A 17,865-nucleotide genomic window follows, 5' to 3' on the forward strand; every position below is an offset into this window, starting at 1 on the left:
AACAGCAAAAATTTTATTTTGGCCAAGCTAATTCTGAGATGCCTATTAGACCATCACATGAAGATGTAAAGTAGGCAGCTGAATATACAAGTCTGGAGTTCAGAGAAGGGGTCTAAGTTAAAGATAAAAAATCTGGGAGTTGTCAGTATATAAAAATGCATTTAGAGATACTCCTGGATGAGATTATTAAGAGACTGAGTACATATAGACAAAAAAAAGAAAAAAAAATCCAAGGGCTAAGGACAAAGTAAATTTAATATTTACAAATGCAAAAGAAATGAAGACAGTAAAGGAAGCTGAAAACGAATGGACAGTGAGGTGGGAGGAATATCAAGAAGTGGTGTCCTGCAAGCCAAGGTAAGAACGTGCTTCAAGGAAGAAAGGTCAACAGGACCAAATGGTACTGATAGGTCAAATAAGATGAGGACTGAGAACTCACTGGAATTACTGGAGAATCACTGTCCCTTCCAGAACCCAATCCCATACAAGCGTTCCTTGTTCTAGTAGAGTAACACACACTGCTATGTTCAATTTTTACTAATTAAAAATTACTGCCTATTTTTAAATCAAAACTATTACTCCTGAAATGGAAGCAGTAGTATGTTAATCTATTTTAAACATGATGTTTATTTCGGGTTACTATTTGGTATTCTAAGTATTCTGGTAAGTAAGCACCTCTGATGTTTACCACTTTTACTCTGGCTTCATCAAACCCCAAACATTCCACGTATAGGCAGTGAGTTATTCCATAACTTTTTCCAAGATATGATCTTTATTTTACTAGTAAGTTAAAATATAGCAATAGATAAAATATTTTTAAATTACTATCCAATGAGTATTAGAGGACAGACAGAGAGCAGAGTACTCCTTGTACAAAAGCAGAATGTCATAGAGAAATATAAATATACTTTGGCACAAATGCCAAAGTCTCAGTCAGACACACACATACAGGATGCATATTGTGATCCAAATCTTTTTACTCTGAGCCAGTGTAAAGGTTGGGCTTAGGGCAGTCATGCTCTTATCTATTTAAAGATACATTTTTGATACTAGACTCCTGTTGCTGTACCAATTTTGGTATCAGAATACTTCAAGTTCTCTTCAAAGCGAAAAGGATAGTAGCTTCCAAGTAATGTAGTTCATTTCAAGACAACTGATCTACTGCAAAACAAGAGTTGGTAATAAGAGTTCCTGGCCAGGACAATGAAGTAACATTCTCCCAGACAGGTCCATTTGAACTTAAATTATATAAATGAAATAAGGATACACTCTTCACAAAAGCATGGGCACTAATGGTACATGTAACACACTAGTAATCCTAAGTATTTCATCAGAGTAAAGCATATTTGCAGTTAACAGCAATTTCTGATATTATAAATAAAAAAGAATGACAAAAGGCATTACCAAGTGTGTGTTCATATATATGAACTGACTCACCTTCTAAGTCAATATTTTTCTGAGCTCCTTCTTGGATATTTCATTAAGCAGATTATGTTCCTTGACATGAACATTTCAGTCCTCTTTCTCAGATTAGATAGTAAGTTATTCCTAACTTTGCACTATGAGATAAGTGGCAGCTAAAATCTGAAAATTCTTGGTATGGCTTAAAATTGACTGTTTTCAGAGAAATTCAGCTAATTAAGTCAGTTACAGCACACAATTCCTCAGTGACAAAGTTAACAGTTCAAGACTGCTGCTACCTTAATATTTTTACATAGGAACAGCAAGCAAATGGTACTTTTCACCTTTCACTCAGTTGCTTATCATTGACTGGAAAACACTGTAGTATCCCGCAAATGACTGCTACTTTTCATACAACAAAGGTTGATTTTGTTTAATCCTTTGTCAGTTAAAAAAAAAAAAAAAAGGCCAGGTCTTTTGATGTCAGGAAATGCAGAAGCAAGCAAAGTCCACCAAGTAGCTAAATGAATCAATTACATTTATGTTTTTAAAACAGGTCCAAAGCCTAAAATAAGTAACCCCATAGCAAGTTTATTTTAGTATGTTTGTACTCTCCAAGATAACAGACTTTTCCCTTTTTTAACAATAGACATCTAATTAGCATAACATTTTCAAAATTAATTTCCTGTGTTTTGGTGAGAATCTTTAGACTCTGGGGCATATGGGAGGGGAAGCAGGGAAAGAATTATTAAAAAGTACTCGTCTGCAGAAGAAACAGGACTATGTAATTCTTACACAAATGTTTGTTAACTCCCTCTGGCACAAAAACAATGATGTCATTCTAGACAGCAGTAGAGCAGAGTTATAATGAACATCAAGTTTTTAAATCACTGACAACTTAAGGAAATTAAGAATATGACTTAAAAATCTCCTCTCCCCAGAGTACTAAATCTGTGCAAGAGGAATGTGTGCCCATCTGGGGTTATATACATATTCAGCGTCAACAAAACTTAAGTCATTTTTCCCTGCACAACAGGAAAAGTTGTTGTTGTTTTCCCTTAGAACTCTGGGCAATGAAAGCCATGACTTTAAATGGCTCTGTATAAAAACACAAGAAGGGTGGGTCATGTTCTATTAGTAAAAGCAGCTGAACACCAAGAACTTCTCTTTCTTCAAGTAAAATCTAAAAAGTAATCTCATCTTACTTTTGACAACTATCTTTGCTTCACTTTCTCTAAAATACAGATTAATACCTTTAAAGAGGGTATAAAATGAATTTATAAATTGGCATTTGCAATGTGACTCTCACACCAAAAGTAATCTCACACATTATTTTTTCCCCTGTAGTATGCACTAAATAAAATATCCAAATTTGATTCTGCTGAGAGCAACAATATAAACTATTTTCACTGTAATATCAACAGTATTCATCAACAATATCAATAATATTTACTATACTAAGATTTTTTAAATTTCATTTCCTAATCTCTTAGCAATAAAATATAGTATGACCATTTCTTCAGTTTTAAAATTACCTGAAATTGACTGGAAGACCAACTCTATAGCTACATGAAATTGTAAAAGGGCTGCAAAACTTGAAGCAGTATGAGCATACCCCTTTCTATTAACATTTAACATAACTAAGGGATGCTGCATATATTTCATCCCACCTTTACTAAATGCCACGATTCAAATTATAGGTCAACATCCAAACTAACAAATACAATCACAACAAAACCAACATAACATTCTAAACAAAGGGCAGTTCAGCCAAGCTGTCATAAAGAGTTCAGATTTCTACAACCTAAACAGTTGAAAAACTGCTTAACTATTTAGATTTTTTTTTAATTGTTACCTATCAGGAATACACCTACTGTTTCACTTTCTACTTATGCCACATTTATCTTAAGTTTTACACTTCTGGATCTTTCAACCGTTAGAGATCAACCATTAAATTACTTCGACAAGTAGAAATAGTAACACCGCTCCCAAACAGCAATTTTTGCATTGCTAGACACTTATCTAGTTGGCAGATTTATACCATTGTTCATTCTTAGTTCCTTAAATGTAAAAAATACCCACAGAATGGTAGCATACCTCTAAATTAGTTTAAATATGGTACAAAGTTATTTTTAGTTAGGTTCAAGTTTTAAAAAGGCACTAATTGTTCTTTTTAAAGGCTAATCTACTCAAGTTCCTCATATTAAAAAAAAAGTTAATTTGTCTCTTTTGGAAAAAAGAAATGTTATTTATGTAATGCTCAAGCAAAAAGGGTGTTCAAATAATAGATCTGACATCAAATCAGGGTTAGGATCATACTTATTGTTCATAAAAGTAAGTTTGACATTTATTCTAATGATGGTCCTTTCAAACACTAGTATGGTTAAATGTCATTTATATGCACTTTCAAATATAATTCTTATTTAAAAAATACTCCTATCCTCTACTATGCAAAGTAGAAAAGGAAGAAAACCCCCACAAGCAATTATAAACATTTTTATCCATGAAAAAATATATACAAGAAATATTCACATAACATTTAAGATTTGCCTATTCCCTCCTTGCATGCTAGAAAGATGCAAAGACAAACACTTCCAAATATTCAGACAGATCATTCCCCAGTTGTAACTTTCATCATAGTTCTCAAAGCAGTATGGTGAGGTCAGCTCACAAACAGCTTAAGTAGCAAAACTAGAAATTGGTGGTAGTAGTATCAGGCTACATAACAGCCTCTCTAAAGAAGATGAAGTAAGAGAACTAAAATGTGCTGGCAACACGCCAAAAGACTGGATGGAATATAGCTTTGAGCAACAAATACTCAGAGCTTACAGTATATAGCAATTCATCATCTCTTATCCTGTAGCTTGACTTTCCTTGTTTTAAACCAAAAATAGTCATGTATAAGAGGTATTTAACACTATAAAATGTGTCCATACTTATGAAATGAAAGATATCTGGGTCTGCAATGATTTGTTTAACTAAATACATACCCTAAAAAAAAAAAAAATCTGACTTACATTCTGTGTGAAGATGAGGAAGGTAAAATGGATAAAAATACATTGATATTATTATGCATAAAATAGCCTTTATTCTCTAAGGATTATACTACCCTCAAGCATAATCTTTAAGGTTTGGGTTTTCTATATTTTTAGTTCTGAGTATCTCTTCAACTGGCTGGTATTTAGAATTAGACAACCTTCTCAATATATTTAATGAAGAATTAATCCTGTCAGATCAGAGGACGTGATTTTGGTCAGATATAATTTTTTTGACCTTAGTCAAAATATATGTTACTTTTATAATTTCTTCTTACATGGATCATATATTAAAATAGGATAATAAACTCATTCTTAAGTCTCTAACACTTTCTAAAATACTTTTTTTTCTAAGAAACCAAAAGAAAAAAGTTATTTTAGGCCAGAAAAAAGAATCAGATTCAATTCAAATCAATACACATTTAATAGCTATTTTGTGCCAGACATTATACTGAGAATGAGGAAACAAAGATAATATATATATACATGGTCTCCCAGAGCTGACAATCTGGCTGGGAAGACCGACCCATTTAAACACACCTACACACTCAATGTGCTTTACTAGCTGTAGGAACAAAAGCCCTACTATCGCCAAGGAAAGAGTGAATGAGTCTGCCCCAGGGGCTGGAAAAATCTTCAGAGGCAAAGTAAGAGTAGAGCTATGTCTTGAAGGATAAGAATTTCACAAGGAAAAGAGGAATATTGCAGCCAAGGACAATGTTATTCGCCAAAGACTGAGCAAAAGCAAAAAAGCACAAAAACATAACATGTGTGAGGAAACCTATGTGGCAAGGGTAGGATAACAATTTCTAGTACATGTGCTACTACTCTTCTACCCTCACTGTGTAACAGACATCACTAATCAATTAAAGCATGTTTAAAACCCATTTGACATCTCAAAATTCTTCTCAACATATAACACAAACTAGTAGAAGGAGGTAGGTCCATGAGATGAAATATACATGCTATCCTAACCCTGGAAAAAGAAAGTGGTGGGACCTGAGGCAAAGGGTAAATTAAGAACAGATTATGAATAACCATGAATGCAAGGCCAACAAGTTTAGATTTTATCCTGTGGACAACAGAGGATGAACAAAGGACTTTAGGAAGAATATTGATGTGATTAATTCTGAAAGATATGTGAAGAATGGATTTGGACAGACAGAATGAAGGCAGGAAGAAAGAACAGTTAAGATGCTATCATAAAAGTCCAGGCAAGAAGCAATGAGACCTGAATTTCAGCAATGGGAAAATCTACTGCATGTTCTGAAAGAAAAATGAAGTTTTGGATTTTATTATAACCATTTTATTACGGTTTTAAAATGAAAATTTGGGAAAAAGTAATATTCTAGTCAGAATTCCCAAATAACACTCAAAATGGAAAAGAAAAAACAAAGTAAGGTAAAGACTAGAATTAAAGAAGTGAATCACAATGATACCCAAAATTACTCGACTATAAATTCAGAAATAGATATCTCAGGTTTAGCATCAAGAAAGAGAACATCCTCATGACCAGAGTAATACTCAGCAAGTCTTTTCTTCCTCTCAGGGCACTAATACGCTAGCCAAACAACAAACGCTATTCACCTTACATGCCCCTACAATACAGGGTCAAACTCATACTCCCGGTGAGATGCAGACAGCACTAAAGTCAAATTTAAAACAGAAGTCTGAAATCATGTAGAAGCTCAACTTTATCCAAACATTTAAAACTCCACACTTCTTTTAAGAAACATAATTTATATGAAATAAACCTTCTGGAAATAATACCATTCTACTATTTATTAATTCATATCCTAGCCCTTAAACTCCAAAATTCTTGGTATGGAAAACAACTTATCTGTAGCACTTTGGAAAATATGTACAAAAAACAACTCTCCTAACACTTCTGCAGAACGTTTAATAAATGAAACTATTCTAATTAAAAATTAAAACTTCACTGTAGCTCAAAAGCCCAAAGGGAGTAAAACGGTTTTTCTATTTTGAAAAAGGAATTCTTTAGCTATTGCAAACAAAGGCTAGCGCAGTGATGTGAAATCCAAGTACAACATGTTAATAAAGCTGGCATTACTGTTTTAAGACCTAAGGATATTCACATTAAGGATAAAATTATCCTGTAGTGAATGCCAACAATGCATTTCATACTACACAGACACATATTCAAGGGTTCTACTTTGTTCCAATTCTTTTGTGTCCCAGTAACAAACTCTCAAATTGGGATCCTTATCCTCTTAAACTAAAATGAAATATATGAGCTTGGACATAAAATTTACTTGTGCTATATTATTCATTCTGACAAAGCAAATCAGATGAACAATTTAACATAATCTAATTCTGAACCACAAAGATATGGATTAGTCAGTGATGAGCAGGTCTACTTCTCATGATGTCATTCCAAAGTCATTATTAAATTTTACACATGTTATTCTTTCTTCAAATCAATCACAAAACAAGTCATCCCAAGACTGAGGTCAAATTCCATTCTAACTAAAAGATCTCCAAATCTGAAGTAATGGTCTACTTACTAAGTAATACTCAAAGACCAAATTCCAGAAAAACCCTCCTCCTGTACCTCCCCCCAACTTAAAAAAAAAAAAAATCAGTCTTCTCCTTTTAGCTCACTGTAATGGAATGTGACCTGTACTTAAGGGCTTTTCCATTCCTTTTTTTCTGCTTACAGAATATGAAGCAGACCTATTCTCTCTCACAAGGGCAATATGCTTTTAAAAGAAAAAAAAGTGAAATGTACGAAGTTAATAATGTATTAATTAAAACAAACAAAAGTAAAATAATTTACTACATTTCTCACATGTGAGTTGTCCTCCTATTAGAACAATGCATGACACTTAGAATGAGTGTATTTTTTACTTTTTTTTTTTTGAGGCAGAGTTTCACTCTTGTTGCCCAGGCTGGAGTGTAATGGCGCAATCTCGGCTCACTGCAACCTCCACCTCCTGGGTTCGAGCAGTTCTCCTGCCTCAGCCTCGTAACTGGGATTACAGGTGTGCGCCACCATGCCTCGCTAATTTTTGTATTTTTAGTAGAGATGGGGTTTCACCATGTTGGCCAGGCTGGTCTCAAACCCCTAACCTCAGGGGATCCACCCACCTTGGCCTCCCGCAGTGCTGAGATTACAGGCATGAGCCACTATGCCTGGCCAGAATGAGTGTATTTAAATGACAATTGAATCTTTATTTTTATTTTACAACACTGATCAGACATCTGAAAGATTTATGATTTGTATCACTCCTAATAAATTAAGCAGGGAAGAGGAGGTTAAAACTGCACCTACTTAAATAAATCTTCTTCACATACAATATAATAGTGCTATAAACATTTTCCATGACAAATCATTTTTATTACTGAACTTACACTTAAGTACCTAATCATAGACAGAACAGGAAAGTAAGCACTTAAGAAATGTACTTCGAGGCCAGGGGCGGTGGCTCACGCCTGTAATCCCAGCACTGTGGGAGGCCAAGGCGGGCGGATCAAGAGGAGAGATTGAGACCATCCTGGCCAACACGGTAAAACCCCATTTCTACTAAAAATACAAAAATTAGCCGGGCGTGGTAGCATGCGCCTGTAGTCCCAGCTACTCAGGAGGCTGAGGCAGAATTGTTTGAACCCAAGAGGCGGAGGTTGCAGTGAGCCAGAATCACACCACTGCACTCTAGCCTGGCAACAGAGCGAGACTCTGTCTCAAAAAAAAAAAAAAAAAAAGTACTTTAAAGTCTAAACTTAAACACTTTAATTAATCTACCTGAAGTTCAGCTCCTCATTTTAAAAAAAGAAAGCATTTAATTAGATAATCTTTCAAGTTATTTCTAAGATACTTTAACCTGCCGGGTGTGGTGACTCATATCTGTAATCCAGCACTTTGGGAGGCTGAGGTGGGCGGATCAGGAGGTCAGGAGTTCCAGACCATCCTGGCAAATATGATAAAACCCCGTCTCTACTAAAAACACAAAAATTAGCAGGGCGTGGTGGCACGCGCCCGTAATCCCAGTCACTCAGGAGGCTGAAGCAGGGGAATCGCTTGAACCCAGGAGACGGAGATTGCAGTGAGCCAAGATCGGGCCATTGCACTCCAGCCTGGGCGATATAGCGAAACTCCGTCTCAAAAAAAAAAAGATACTTACTTTAAACCAAAGTTTCTTTTGTTTTGAGACAGAGTCTAGCTCTGCTGCCCAGGCTGGAGTGCAGTGGCATGATTTCAGCTCACTGCAACCTCCACCTCCGGGGTTCAAGCGACTCTCCTGCCTCAGCCTCCCAAGTAGCCGAGACTACAGGCAAGTGCCACCATGCTCAGCTAATCTTTGTATTTGTGGTAGATACAGGGTTCCACCATACTGGCCAACAGGCTGCCCTCAAGTGATCCACTCGCCTTGACCTCCCAAAGTGCCAGGATTACAGGCATGAGCCACCACTCCTGGCCTAACCCAAGTTTTAAGATGAACAAATTCTATTTAACTCGGACAAAAGCACTCCCAAAATAACTCCATTAAGGACACATTTTACTTACATTCTTCCTACACCTTCATACATGTTAGTCTCATCTACCAAAGTCATGATCTCTGTATCTGTAAGATGTGCATGCTTTTTCGTTCTGTTTAGCTGTTCAATCTGTATGTCTGCGAGCTTCACCTTCTGTTGAGTGTCAATAACTTTGGCTTGAAGCTCTGTGAAGGCCTAATAAAAACAAGTCCATGATTTAGTAGGTAAAACATTTTACAGGAAACATTTACGTCAAATCCAAATATATTAAAACAAAATATGCTAGCCAGAGACAAAGCTGTGAAATTTACCAAACATCAATAAAAGTCAACATAACTGTAAACAATCAAGTCACCATACTAAATACTGAATTTACAATCATCAGAAGATACAATCAGTGTGAAGCAAATCAAATGCACATTAAGTAATAACCATATTAAGTAGCAAGTACTCAAGGAGTAGTAAAAGAAATAAATGCAATAGTCAAGGATGAAACCCAGAGATTCAAAACAAGAACCATAAAAGTAATAACTCACTACATTTGTATTGCACAATTAGGTTTCAAAGCACTTTCTCACATTAGTTTGAAATATTAACATGGGAATATTAAGATAAGAATATTAATGAGGAAATATAATAAATATCTCATTTATGCCTCTCAATAATTCCATGAGTTAGCATTGGCAGTCTCATCATCCACAATTTACAAATTAAGTAACCAAATGAGTTAAGAGATAAAAGTGGCTTGCACAAGGTTGAACAACTACTAGGGGGGAAGGCAGGTGTTATTTAAATCCATTTCTTCTAACCCCTTAGTTCAGCAATCTTTCCATTCCACTGTCTATAGTAATATTCATAATATGAACATTTTTAAGAGGAAGACCAAAAAAGAGAGTGAGAAAAAATGCAAAGCACTGGCAAAAGAATTGCATCATGATCTTCATCCACAGATACCAGGCCAAATTTGACCCTTGCGTACACTTACTTAACTGGAAGATAAACAGTTCTTGGATACTTTTGTTGAAGTGCCTGGAATGACTTTCACATGCTGTTAAATTTGTGCCTTAATAACATCTGTGACTGCAATGCACAGCAAAGGCTACTACATAATTTTTATTGTGACCTTGTTTTCACCTACTAGTAAGGTTTTGAAAGATTTACTTTGGGGAAGGGGAGGGGCCTGAAATTTCCTATTTGTCTCCACCCAAAAAAAGGACCCTGTAAAAACATTAGAAGATAAAACCTTTAAACAAGTTTTTTAATTAATTGGTTATCAAAATTATTCAGTTTAAGTTTGTAATCATTTTCTTAGTTTGCATTCACCGCCCGCAAGTTTCAAATGTAGCAATAAATTCAAAAGTACCGGGAGGCAAATCCATTCACTAAACCCTGATTTAAATCGGTACTTTTAACAGAAGAAAAGGTAAATTTTTAGAATGCACAATTTTGTTTTGAAATGTAAAATTCCAGGTATCATCTGACTGCTCTGTACAGCTTGCTAAGGAAGCTAGTATACCATTAAAGATGAGCTAGTATACTGTTAAAGATTAGAGACTCCACCTAAGAGCTAAATTTACAAGATTCAAGACAAGAAGAACAAAAGCAAGACACAAACACATAATATCCTCAGAACACTAACAAAAGCTTCATTTGTTAGAAGCAACAGCTATTTCGGCTGTCCTATTTCTTTTACACAAGTTGACCACAGGCAGTCTTAACTAAGATGTTGCTCATCTGAAGAACCCAAAATAGTGGTCAAAAAAGTGTGAGATAAGACACAGAATACTGGATTCTAGTCCCAACTTCTGACAGACTTTTCTGGCACTGGTTCCTTTTCCAGAAAAGTAGATTTAAAATAGATAAATTCTAGGGTCCTTTCCAATCCACCCCACCGCACAAAGCATACTGGTTTGGAGTCATTAGTGGTGTTAGAATGCTGATCATTCTTAGATAGCAAAAATCTGAATAACAACACATTTATAAGCAACTGAGGAAAGCAGGAAACCCAATTCCTTCCGATACCGGTTTTATTTGGAAAACTTTACTGGTTTTGTTTTGTTTTTGACAATTCCTTCAAAAGAATGAGGTTTTGTTTTGTTTTGTTTGACGAGTCCTTCAAAAGAAGTGGAGGGGGGAGTGCAAAATCCTGAAATGAACATTGCTGCTACAATGCCTGGTTTTCCGAACTGTAGATATTGCAACTTTCAAGGTACAGAACCGAATAAATGGCCTAAAAACAAAGGTTGGACTTGGAGTTTTTCAAAGCAAATGAGGCAGAATTACGGATGCCACAGCTCAGGCAAGGGGTCCGAAGGGACCCCCATTTGAAATGCTCTCTTTAGTTCTTACTATGAAAGTGAGTCCCTGAAGCCTCCAAACGCAACGAAATGTCTCTGGAGCTCAGAAAGACTGGACAAGCCCCAGATAGGCCCGCAGACTTACCCCACCCAGACCAACCGGCTCCTACCCAGCAAGAGCCGCTCGCCCCCCACCCCGTTTATGGAAACCCAGTGAGGCCTTAGGACTCTGGGAAACCATTCCCTAGTCCACTGGACCCTCCTTCCTTCTGCAAGGCTCGTGCCTCACTTGATATTCTTGTCTATAGTCCCCTCAGCCTCCAAAAAGAAGACCTCCGCCTGCCAAAGACCCTCTTTTACCTTCTTCAGCTCTAGATCCACGGGGGCGGCCATCTTGGTGCACTGTATGCGCCTGCGCAGTGGGAGTTGGACTGAAATAGGGTGGGGGAAGGGCGCGTCTTACTTTGTGCGCAGGTCTTTCTTCTGCGCTTGCGCATGAGTTGGACTAACCGGGCTTCTTATCTTTCTCTGAGAATTGACTCCTGAAATATTTGGGTTTCGGATTCCGTGTCTTCACTACCTGACCGGTCAGGTCTGGCTTGCTCCTCCATATCTTCCAGACATAGCCCAACGCGCAGATTTTCCATGTGGCTTTAAGCAGTTTGCCAGCTAGCTTAATATGTGCTGCTAAATTGAGATGTATGTAGATGAGGTCAAACCCTCATCAGTCGCTGTGCTGTCAGGGATGAGTAAGAGTAAGTCCAGAACCTCAGGCATGACAGTTTGGGAAAGACTATTGGAAAGCTTGTCTGACGTGTTCTTTCCAAAACGAACTTATTACTTCCAAAAGCTTCCCAAAGACCTTCTAGGCACAGTGGTTCTCAAGAGAGGCTGAATACGTTTGTTTAAAAAAAAATGCAGGTTCTCTGGGTCTCTGGGTACGTTTGAGATGATCTCAAACGTACTCAGAATCTTTGAGAATGGGGTTTGGAAATTTGCACTTTTGCAGACTACCCCAGTGACCTAATGGTGCAACTCCTCCGCGGATCACTTTTTTGAGAATCTCTGCCATAAAAGGACCTGGCATTTGAACCAGAATAGATAATAATTGACTTTTGGAAATGGAAAAAAAAGTTTACCTACTCTAAAAACTGTTATGCTAAGAGAAAGTGCTACATAAATAATTAGGAAATTTATTTTATTTTTTAAAAAAAGAAAGAGAGAAAGAAAACAAACTGTTAGGGAGATGAAAGGGCAGGGAATTTGGAACCAGCCTAATCTAGATTCAAGGCTTGGTCTGCCTTTAGCCTATGTCTGGTCCCATTTACTAATTGTGTGACTTTGAGCAAGTCACTTGGATATTTTGTGGGGTTTTTTTTTTTTTGTACGTTTGTTTGTTTTTTGAGACAGGATCTTGCTCTGTCACCCAGGCTCGAGTGCAATGGTGCAATCACGACTCACTCCAGCCTCTACCTCCCGCGCTCAAGCGATCCTCCCACCTCAGCCTCGTGAGTAGCGCTGGGACTACAGGCGCGCGCCACCCACACCCAGCTAATTTTTATATTTTTGTACAGACAGGTTTTCACCTTGTTGCCCAAGCTGGTCTCAAACTCCTGAGCTCAAACAATCCGCTCGCCTTGGTCGCCCAAAGTGCTGTAGTGCTTTGATATTAAAGGCTTGAGCCACCGCCCCCGGCCACATTTTTTTTTTTTTTTTTTTTTTTGAGCCAGGGTCTCGCTCTGTCACCCAGGCTGGAATGCAGTGGCACGATCTCGGCTCACTGCAACCTCTGCCTTCCAGGATCAAGTGATTCTCCTGCCTCAGCCTCCCGAGTAGCTGGGATTACAGGCGCCTGCCACCACGCCCGGCTAATTGTTGTAGTTTTGGTAGAGACGGGTTTCACCGTGTTGCCCAGGCTGGTCTCCAACTCCCAGCCTCAAGTGATCCGCCTGCCTCGGCCTCCCAAAGGGCTGGGATTACAGGCAAGCCACCACGTCCAGCATCTGCCACCTATTTTTAATGAGCTTCAGTCTTCTCATGTTTGAGAGTGACCATATTGACCTAACAGGGTTATTGTGAGAAATAAACGAGATCAGGATAAAAAGCTCCAAACATAGCTCCATGCACACAAGTAGATACTCAATAAATCACTGGTGTAGTTAATCGCCGTCCTGTTTGTCTTTCAAAGTCCAGCAAATGGGCACTACATCCCCCATCACACAGAGCAAAGATAATCTCTCCTCTGAACTCCCCTCACAACATCTATTTCTCTCTCAAGGCATATAACATTGTCTACCTTTTTTTAGAAAACATTTTTCTTAGACTGTAAGCTCCTTGAAATCAAGAACTATGGAATAATGGTTCTTCCACCTCTTGTACCTAGAACACCTGTCACAGTGCATCACAGGGGAAAAAAATACAAAATGGATACTGGATGTGAATAAATTATTCTGGAAAAAAAAAAAGAAGACTCATTCCTCCCCAATTTGAGAAAGAGTAAAAAGGATCTGATATTTTGATTCTCTGGGACCTTCTTAGATTCTCATTACAGATGATCAATAAATACTGACTGATTAGCCAGGCATGGTGGCATGCCCCTGTAGTCCCAGTTACTCAGGAGGCTGAGGCAGGAGAATTGTGTGAGGCCTGGAGGCCAAGGCTGCAGTGAGTGGGGATCAATTGTGTCATTGCACTCCAGCCTGAAAGACAGAGTGAGACCTTGTCTCAAAAAATAAAATAAAATAAAATAAAATAAAATAAAATAGTGATTGAATATTGAAATTCAAAAAAAGTCTGAAATACTGTCCTGTACATTACCTCATGAGACTTTTGAAACAGTCCTCATAGAGATGTATGGACTGTAAAAGTTAAGACCCTGGGCTAAGCTGTCAGACAACCTGGGTACAAATACTGATTATACTACTTAAGGGTAATATGATCTTAGGCAAGAGTCTTCTCTGCATTGTTTGTTTGGTCATTGTTTCTCTTTGTGTATTTGTATACTACTTCTTCCTCATGAGTTTAATTTCCTTCTTTTTTTTTTTTTTTATCTTTTTTGAGACATGGTCTCATTCTGTCACCCAGGCTAGAGTGCAGTGGTTCAATCTCGGCTCACTGCAGCCTCCACCTCCCGGGTTCCAGCAATTCTCCTGCCTCAGCCTCCCTAGTAGCTTGGATTACAGGTGCATGTCACCACCTGGCTACTTTTCGTATTTCTTGTAAAGATGGGGTTTCACCATGTTGGCCAGGCTGGTCTTGAACTCCTGACCCCAGGTGATCCACCTGCCTCAGCCTCCCAAACTGCTGGGATTACAGGCATGAGCCACTGCACCCACCCTAATTTCCTTCATGATAAAGGAAATCCTTCAGTAGGTTCTTTTAGTAAGAATGTCTGATAAGTAAATTCTCTTCATCTTTGTTTTACAGGTTGAATTGTGCCCCCCACAAAAGATATGTTGAAGTCCTAACTCCCAGTACCTCAGAATGTGACCCTATTTGAAAGTAGGGTTTTGGGACAGGCGTGGTGGCTCATACCTGTAATCCTAGCAGTTTGGGAGACTGAGGCGGGAGGATTCTTTGAGCCCATGAGTTTGAGACCAGCCTGGACAATAGGGCGAGACCTCATGTCTACCAAAAATAAAAAAAATTAACCGAGTGTGGTGGCAGTTATCTATATTCCCAGTTACTTGGGAGGCTGCAATAGGTGCATTGCTTGAGCCCAGGAAGTTGAGGCTCCAGTAAGCTATGATCTACCACTGCACTCCCGCCTGGGTGACACAGCAAAGCCATGTCTCAAAAAATAAAAAGAAAGGAAGAAAGGAAGGAAGGAAGGAAGGAAATGGAGTTTTTACAGAGGTAATCAAGTTAAATGAGGTTATTAGAGTGGGCCCTAATGCAATATGACTGATGTCTTTATAAAAAGGGGAACTTTGGACACATACAGACACACACACAAGGAGGACTATGTGAACAGACATAAGGAGAAAGCCACGTCAAACCTGGGGCTATCAGGCCGGGCGTGGTGGCTCACGCCTGTAATCCCAGCACTTTGGGAGGCCAAGGTAGGCAGATCACCTGAGGTCGGGAGTTCAAGACCAGCCTGACCAACATGGAGAAGCCCCGTCTCTACCAAAAGTACAAAATTAGCGGGGCGTAGTGGTGCATGCCTGTAATCCCAGCTACCCAGGAGGCTGAGGCAGGAGAATCGCCTGAACCTGGGCGGTGGAGGTTGCAGTGAGCCAAGATTGTGCCATTGCACTCCAGCCTGGGCAACAAGAGCAAAACTCTGTCTCAAAAAAACCATCTGGGGCTATCAGAAACTGGAAAAGGCAAGAAGGATTCTTCTCCTTCGGGTTTCAGATAAAACTTGGCTTTGCCAACACCTTGATTTTGGACTTCTAGCCCCCAGAACTGAGACAATAAATTTGTGTTGTTTTAAGCCACCCAGTTTGTGGTACTTTGTTGTGGCAGCCCTAGAAAATGCTCTGTGTATATCTAAAAATGTACATCAGGCCAGGTGTGGTGGCTCATGCCTGGAATCCCAGCACTTTAGGAGGCCAAGGCAGAAGGATTGCTTGAGGCCAGGAGTTGAACAAGACCAGCCTGGACAACATAGTAAGACCCCATTGCTACAAAAATTTTTTTAAATTATCCAGGTGTGGCATACCTCTGTAGTCCCAGCTACTTGAGAGGCTGAGGCAGAGAATAGCTTGAGCCCAGGAGTTCAAGATTGCAGTGAGCTATGATCTGCCACTGCACTCTAGCCAGGGTGACAGAGCAACACCCTGTCTCAAAACAAATGTTTTTTGTTTTTTTTTTTTTGAGACGGAGTCTCACTCTTTCACCCAGGCTGGACTGCAGTGGTGCTATCTCGGCTCACTGCAAGCTCCACCTCCCGGGTTCATGCCATTCTCCTGCCTCAGCCTCCCAAGTAGCTGGGACTACAGGTGCCCGCCACTGTGCCCAGCTAATTTTTTGTATTTTTAGTAGAGACGGGTTTTCACCGTGTTAGCCAAGATGGTCTCAATCTCCTGACCTCATGATCCGCCTGCCTCGGCCTCCCAAAGTGCTGGGATTACAGGCGTGAGCCAACACGCCTGGCCAAAAAATATATATATTTTTTGAATAAATAAATGCATATCTAAAAGGTTCACCCTTATTTTTGAATGACAGCTTAGCTATATATAGAACTATAGGTTGACAATTATTATTGAAGGCATTTTTCCATAGTTTTCTGATTTTATATACTGATAAAAAGTCCTCTGTCAGGCTGTCTTTTCTCTGGTATATTTTAAGATTCACTTTGTCTTTGGGTTTTGCCCTTCTACTTTGATGTGTGTGTTTGTGTTTGTGTGTGTGTTTGTAGATTAAAAATATATACCTAAAAATTCACCTAAACCTTTATCTTAAAATGTATATTCTAAAAATCTTTCTTACTTGGTACATAGTATGCTTCTTCTTTTTTCTTTTTTTCTTTTTAATTTTTATAATAGAGATGGAGGGGGGTGTCTCACTCTGTTGCCCAGCTGGTCTCGAACTCCTGGCTTCAAGCAATCCACCTGCCTCAGCTTCCCAAAGTGCTGGGATTATAGGCATGAGCCACCATGCCTGGACCATAGTATGCTTCTTTAATCTAAGGATTCATGTCAGTTCTAGAAAATGTTCAACCAGTATCTCATGCAACATTGGCTCTCATTTCTCCTTGTAGAACTCTCATTAGAAGTATGTGGAAGTATCCACATCTCTCAACCTCTATTTTACACTTACTATTTCCCTGTGCTAAACCTTAGGTTTCTACAACACTCTCCACCAACTTACTAATTTTCTTTTCAACTATGTCTCGTTTACCATTTAAAGCATCCATTAGTATTTTATTTCAGTAACCATAATCCTATTTTTAAAGACACGGGGTGTTGCTCCGTTGTCCAGCTTGGAGTGCAGTGTTGTGATCAATCATAGCTCACTACATAGTGAGATCACATCTCTACAGAAATAAAAATAGAAAATTGGCCAGGCGCGTTGGCTCATGCCTGTAATCCCAGCACTTTGGGAGGCCAAGGCAGGTGGATCACAAGGTCAGGAGTTCGAGACCAGCCTGACCAACATGGTGAAATCCTGTCTGTACTAAAAATACAAAAATTAGCTGGGCATGGTGGTGCACGCCTGTAATCCCAGCTACTCAGGAGGCTGAGGCAGGAGAATCACTTGAACCCGGGAGGTGGAGTTTGCAGTGAGCCGAGATCGCACCACTGCACTCTAGCCTGGGCGACAGAGTGAGACTCCATCTCAAAAATAAAATAAAATGAAATATTAGCCAGGCATGGTGGTATGCACCTAGCTACTCAAGAAGCTGAGTTATGAAAATCACTTGAGCCCAGGAGTTCAAGGTTACATTGAGCTATGATTGCACCACTATACTCTAACTTGGACAACAGAGCAAGACTCTGTCTCCAAAATTTTAAAAAAAATAAATAAAAATAAAATGACAGGAAGAGACTGTGTTTGAAAGCTCTGAAGGGCTTGCAGTCCTTGGATACTTGCCCCAAAAATAAACATGATATGCTTGCTTTATTATTGTGATAGAAAAAAACAAACTTCACACTCAAGTCTTCACTATTACAAGGATGTACTCCTGA

At 38.8% G+C, this 17,865-nt stretch overlaps 1 protein-coding gene across 1 annotated transcript in view; it reads right to left on the minus strand.

Moving 5' to 3' along the window:
• Window positions 1-13,690, minus strand: part of PFDN1 (prefoldin subunit 1) — a 60,044-nt gene extending 46,354 nt beyond the window's left edge. The window contains exons 1-2 of the mRNA XM_008954561.4: window positions 11,591-13,690; window positions 8,962-9,128 (exon numbers count right to left, since the gene is read on the minus strand). Of these exons, the coding sequence (XP_008952809.1) occupies window positions 8,962-9,128; window positions 11,591-11,623 (200 nt within the window). The 5' untranslated portion in view covers window positions 11,624-13,690. The remainder of the gene's footprint in view (window positions 1-8,961; window positions 9,129-11,590) is intronic.
• Between the last annotated feature and the right edge of the window lie 4,175 nt (window positions 13,691-17,865).

This window comes from Pan paniscus, chromosome 4 (genome assembly GCF_029289425.2).
Source record: "Pan paniscus chromosome 4, NHGRI_mPanPan1-v2.0_pri, whole genome shotgun sequence".
Taxonomy (NCBI): domain Eukaryota; kingdom Metazoa; phylum Chordata; class Mammalia; order Primates; family Hominidae; genus Pan; species Pan paniscus.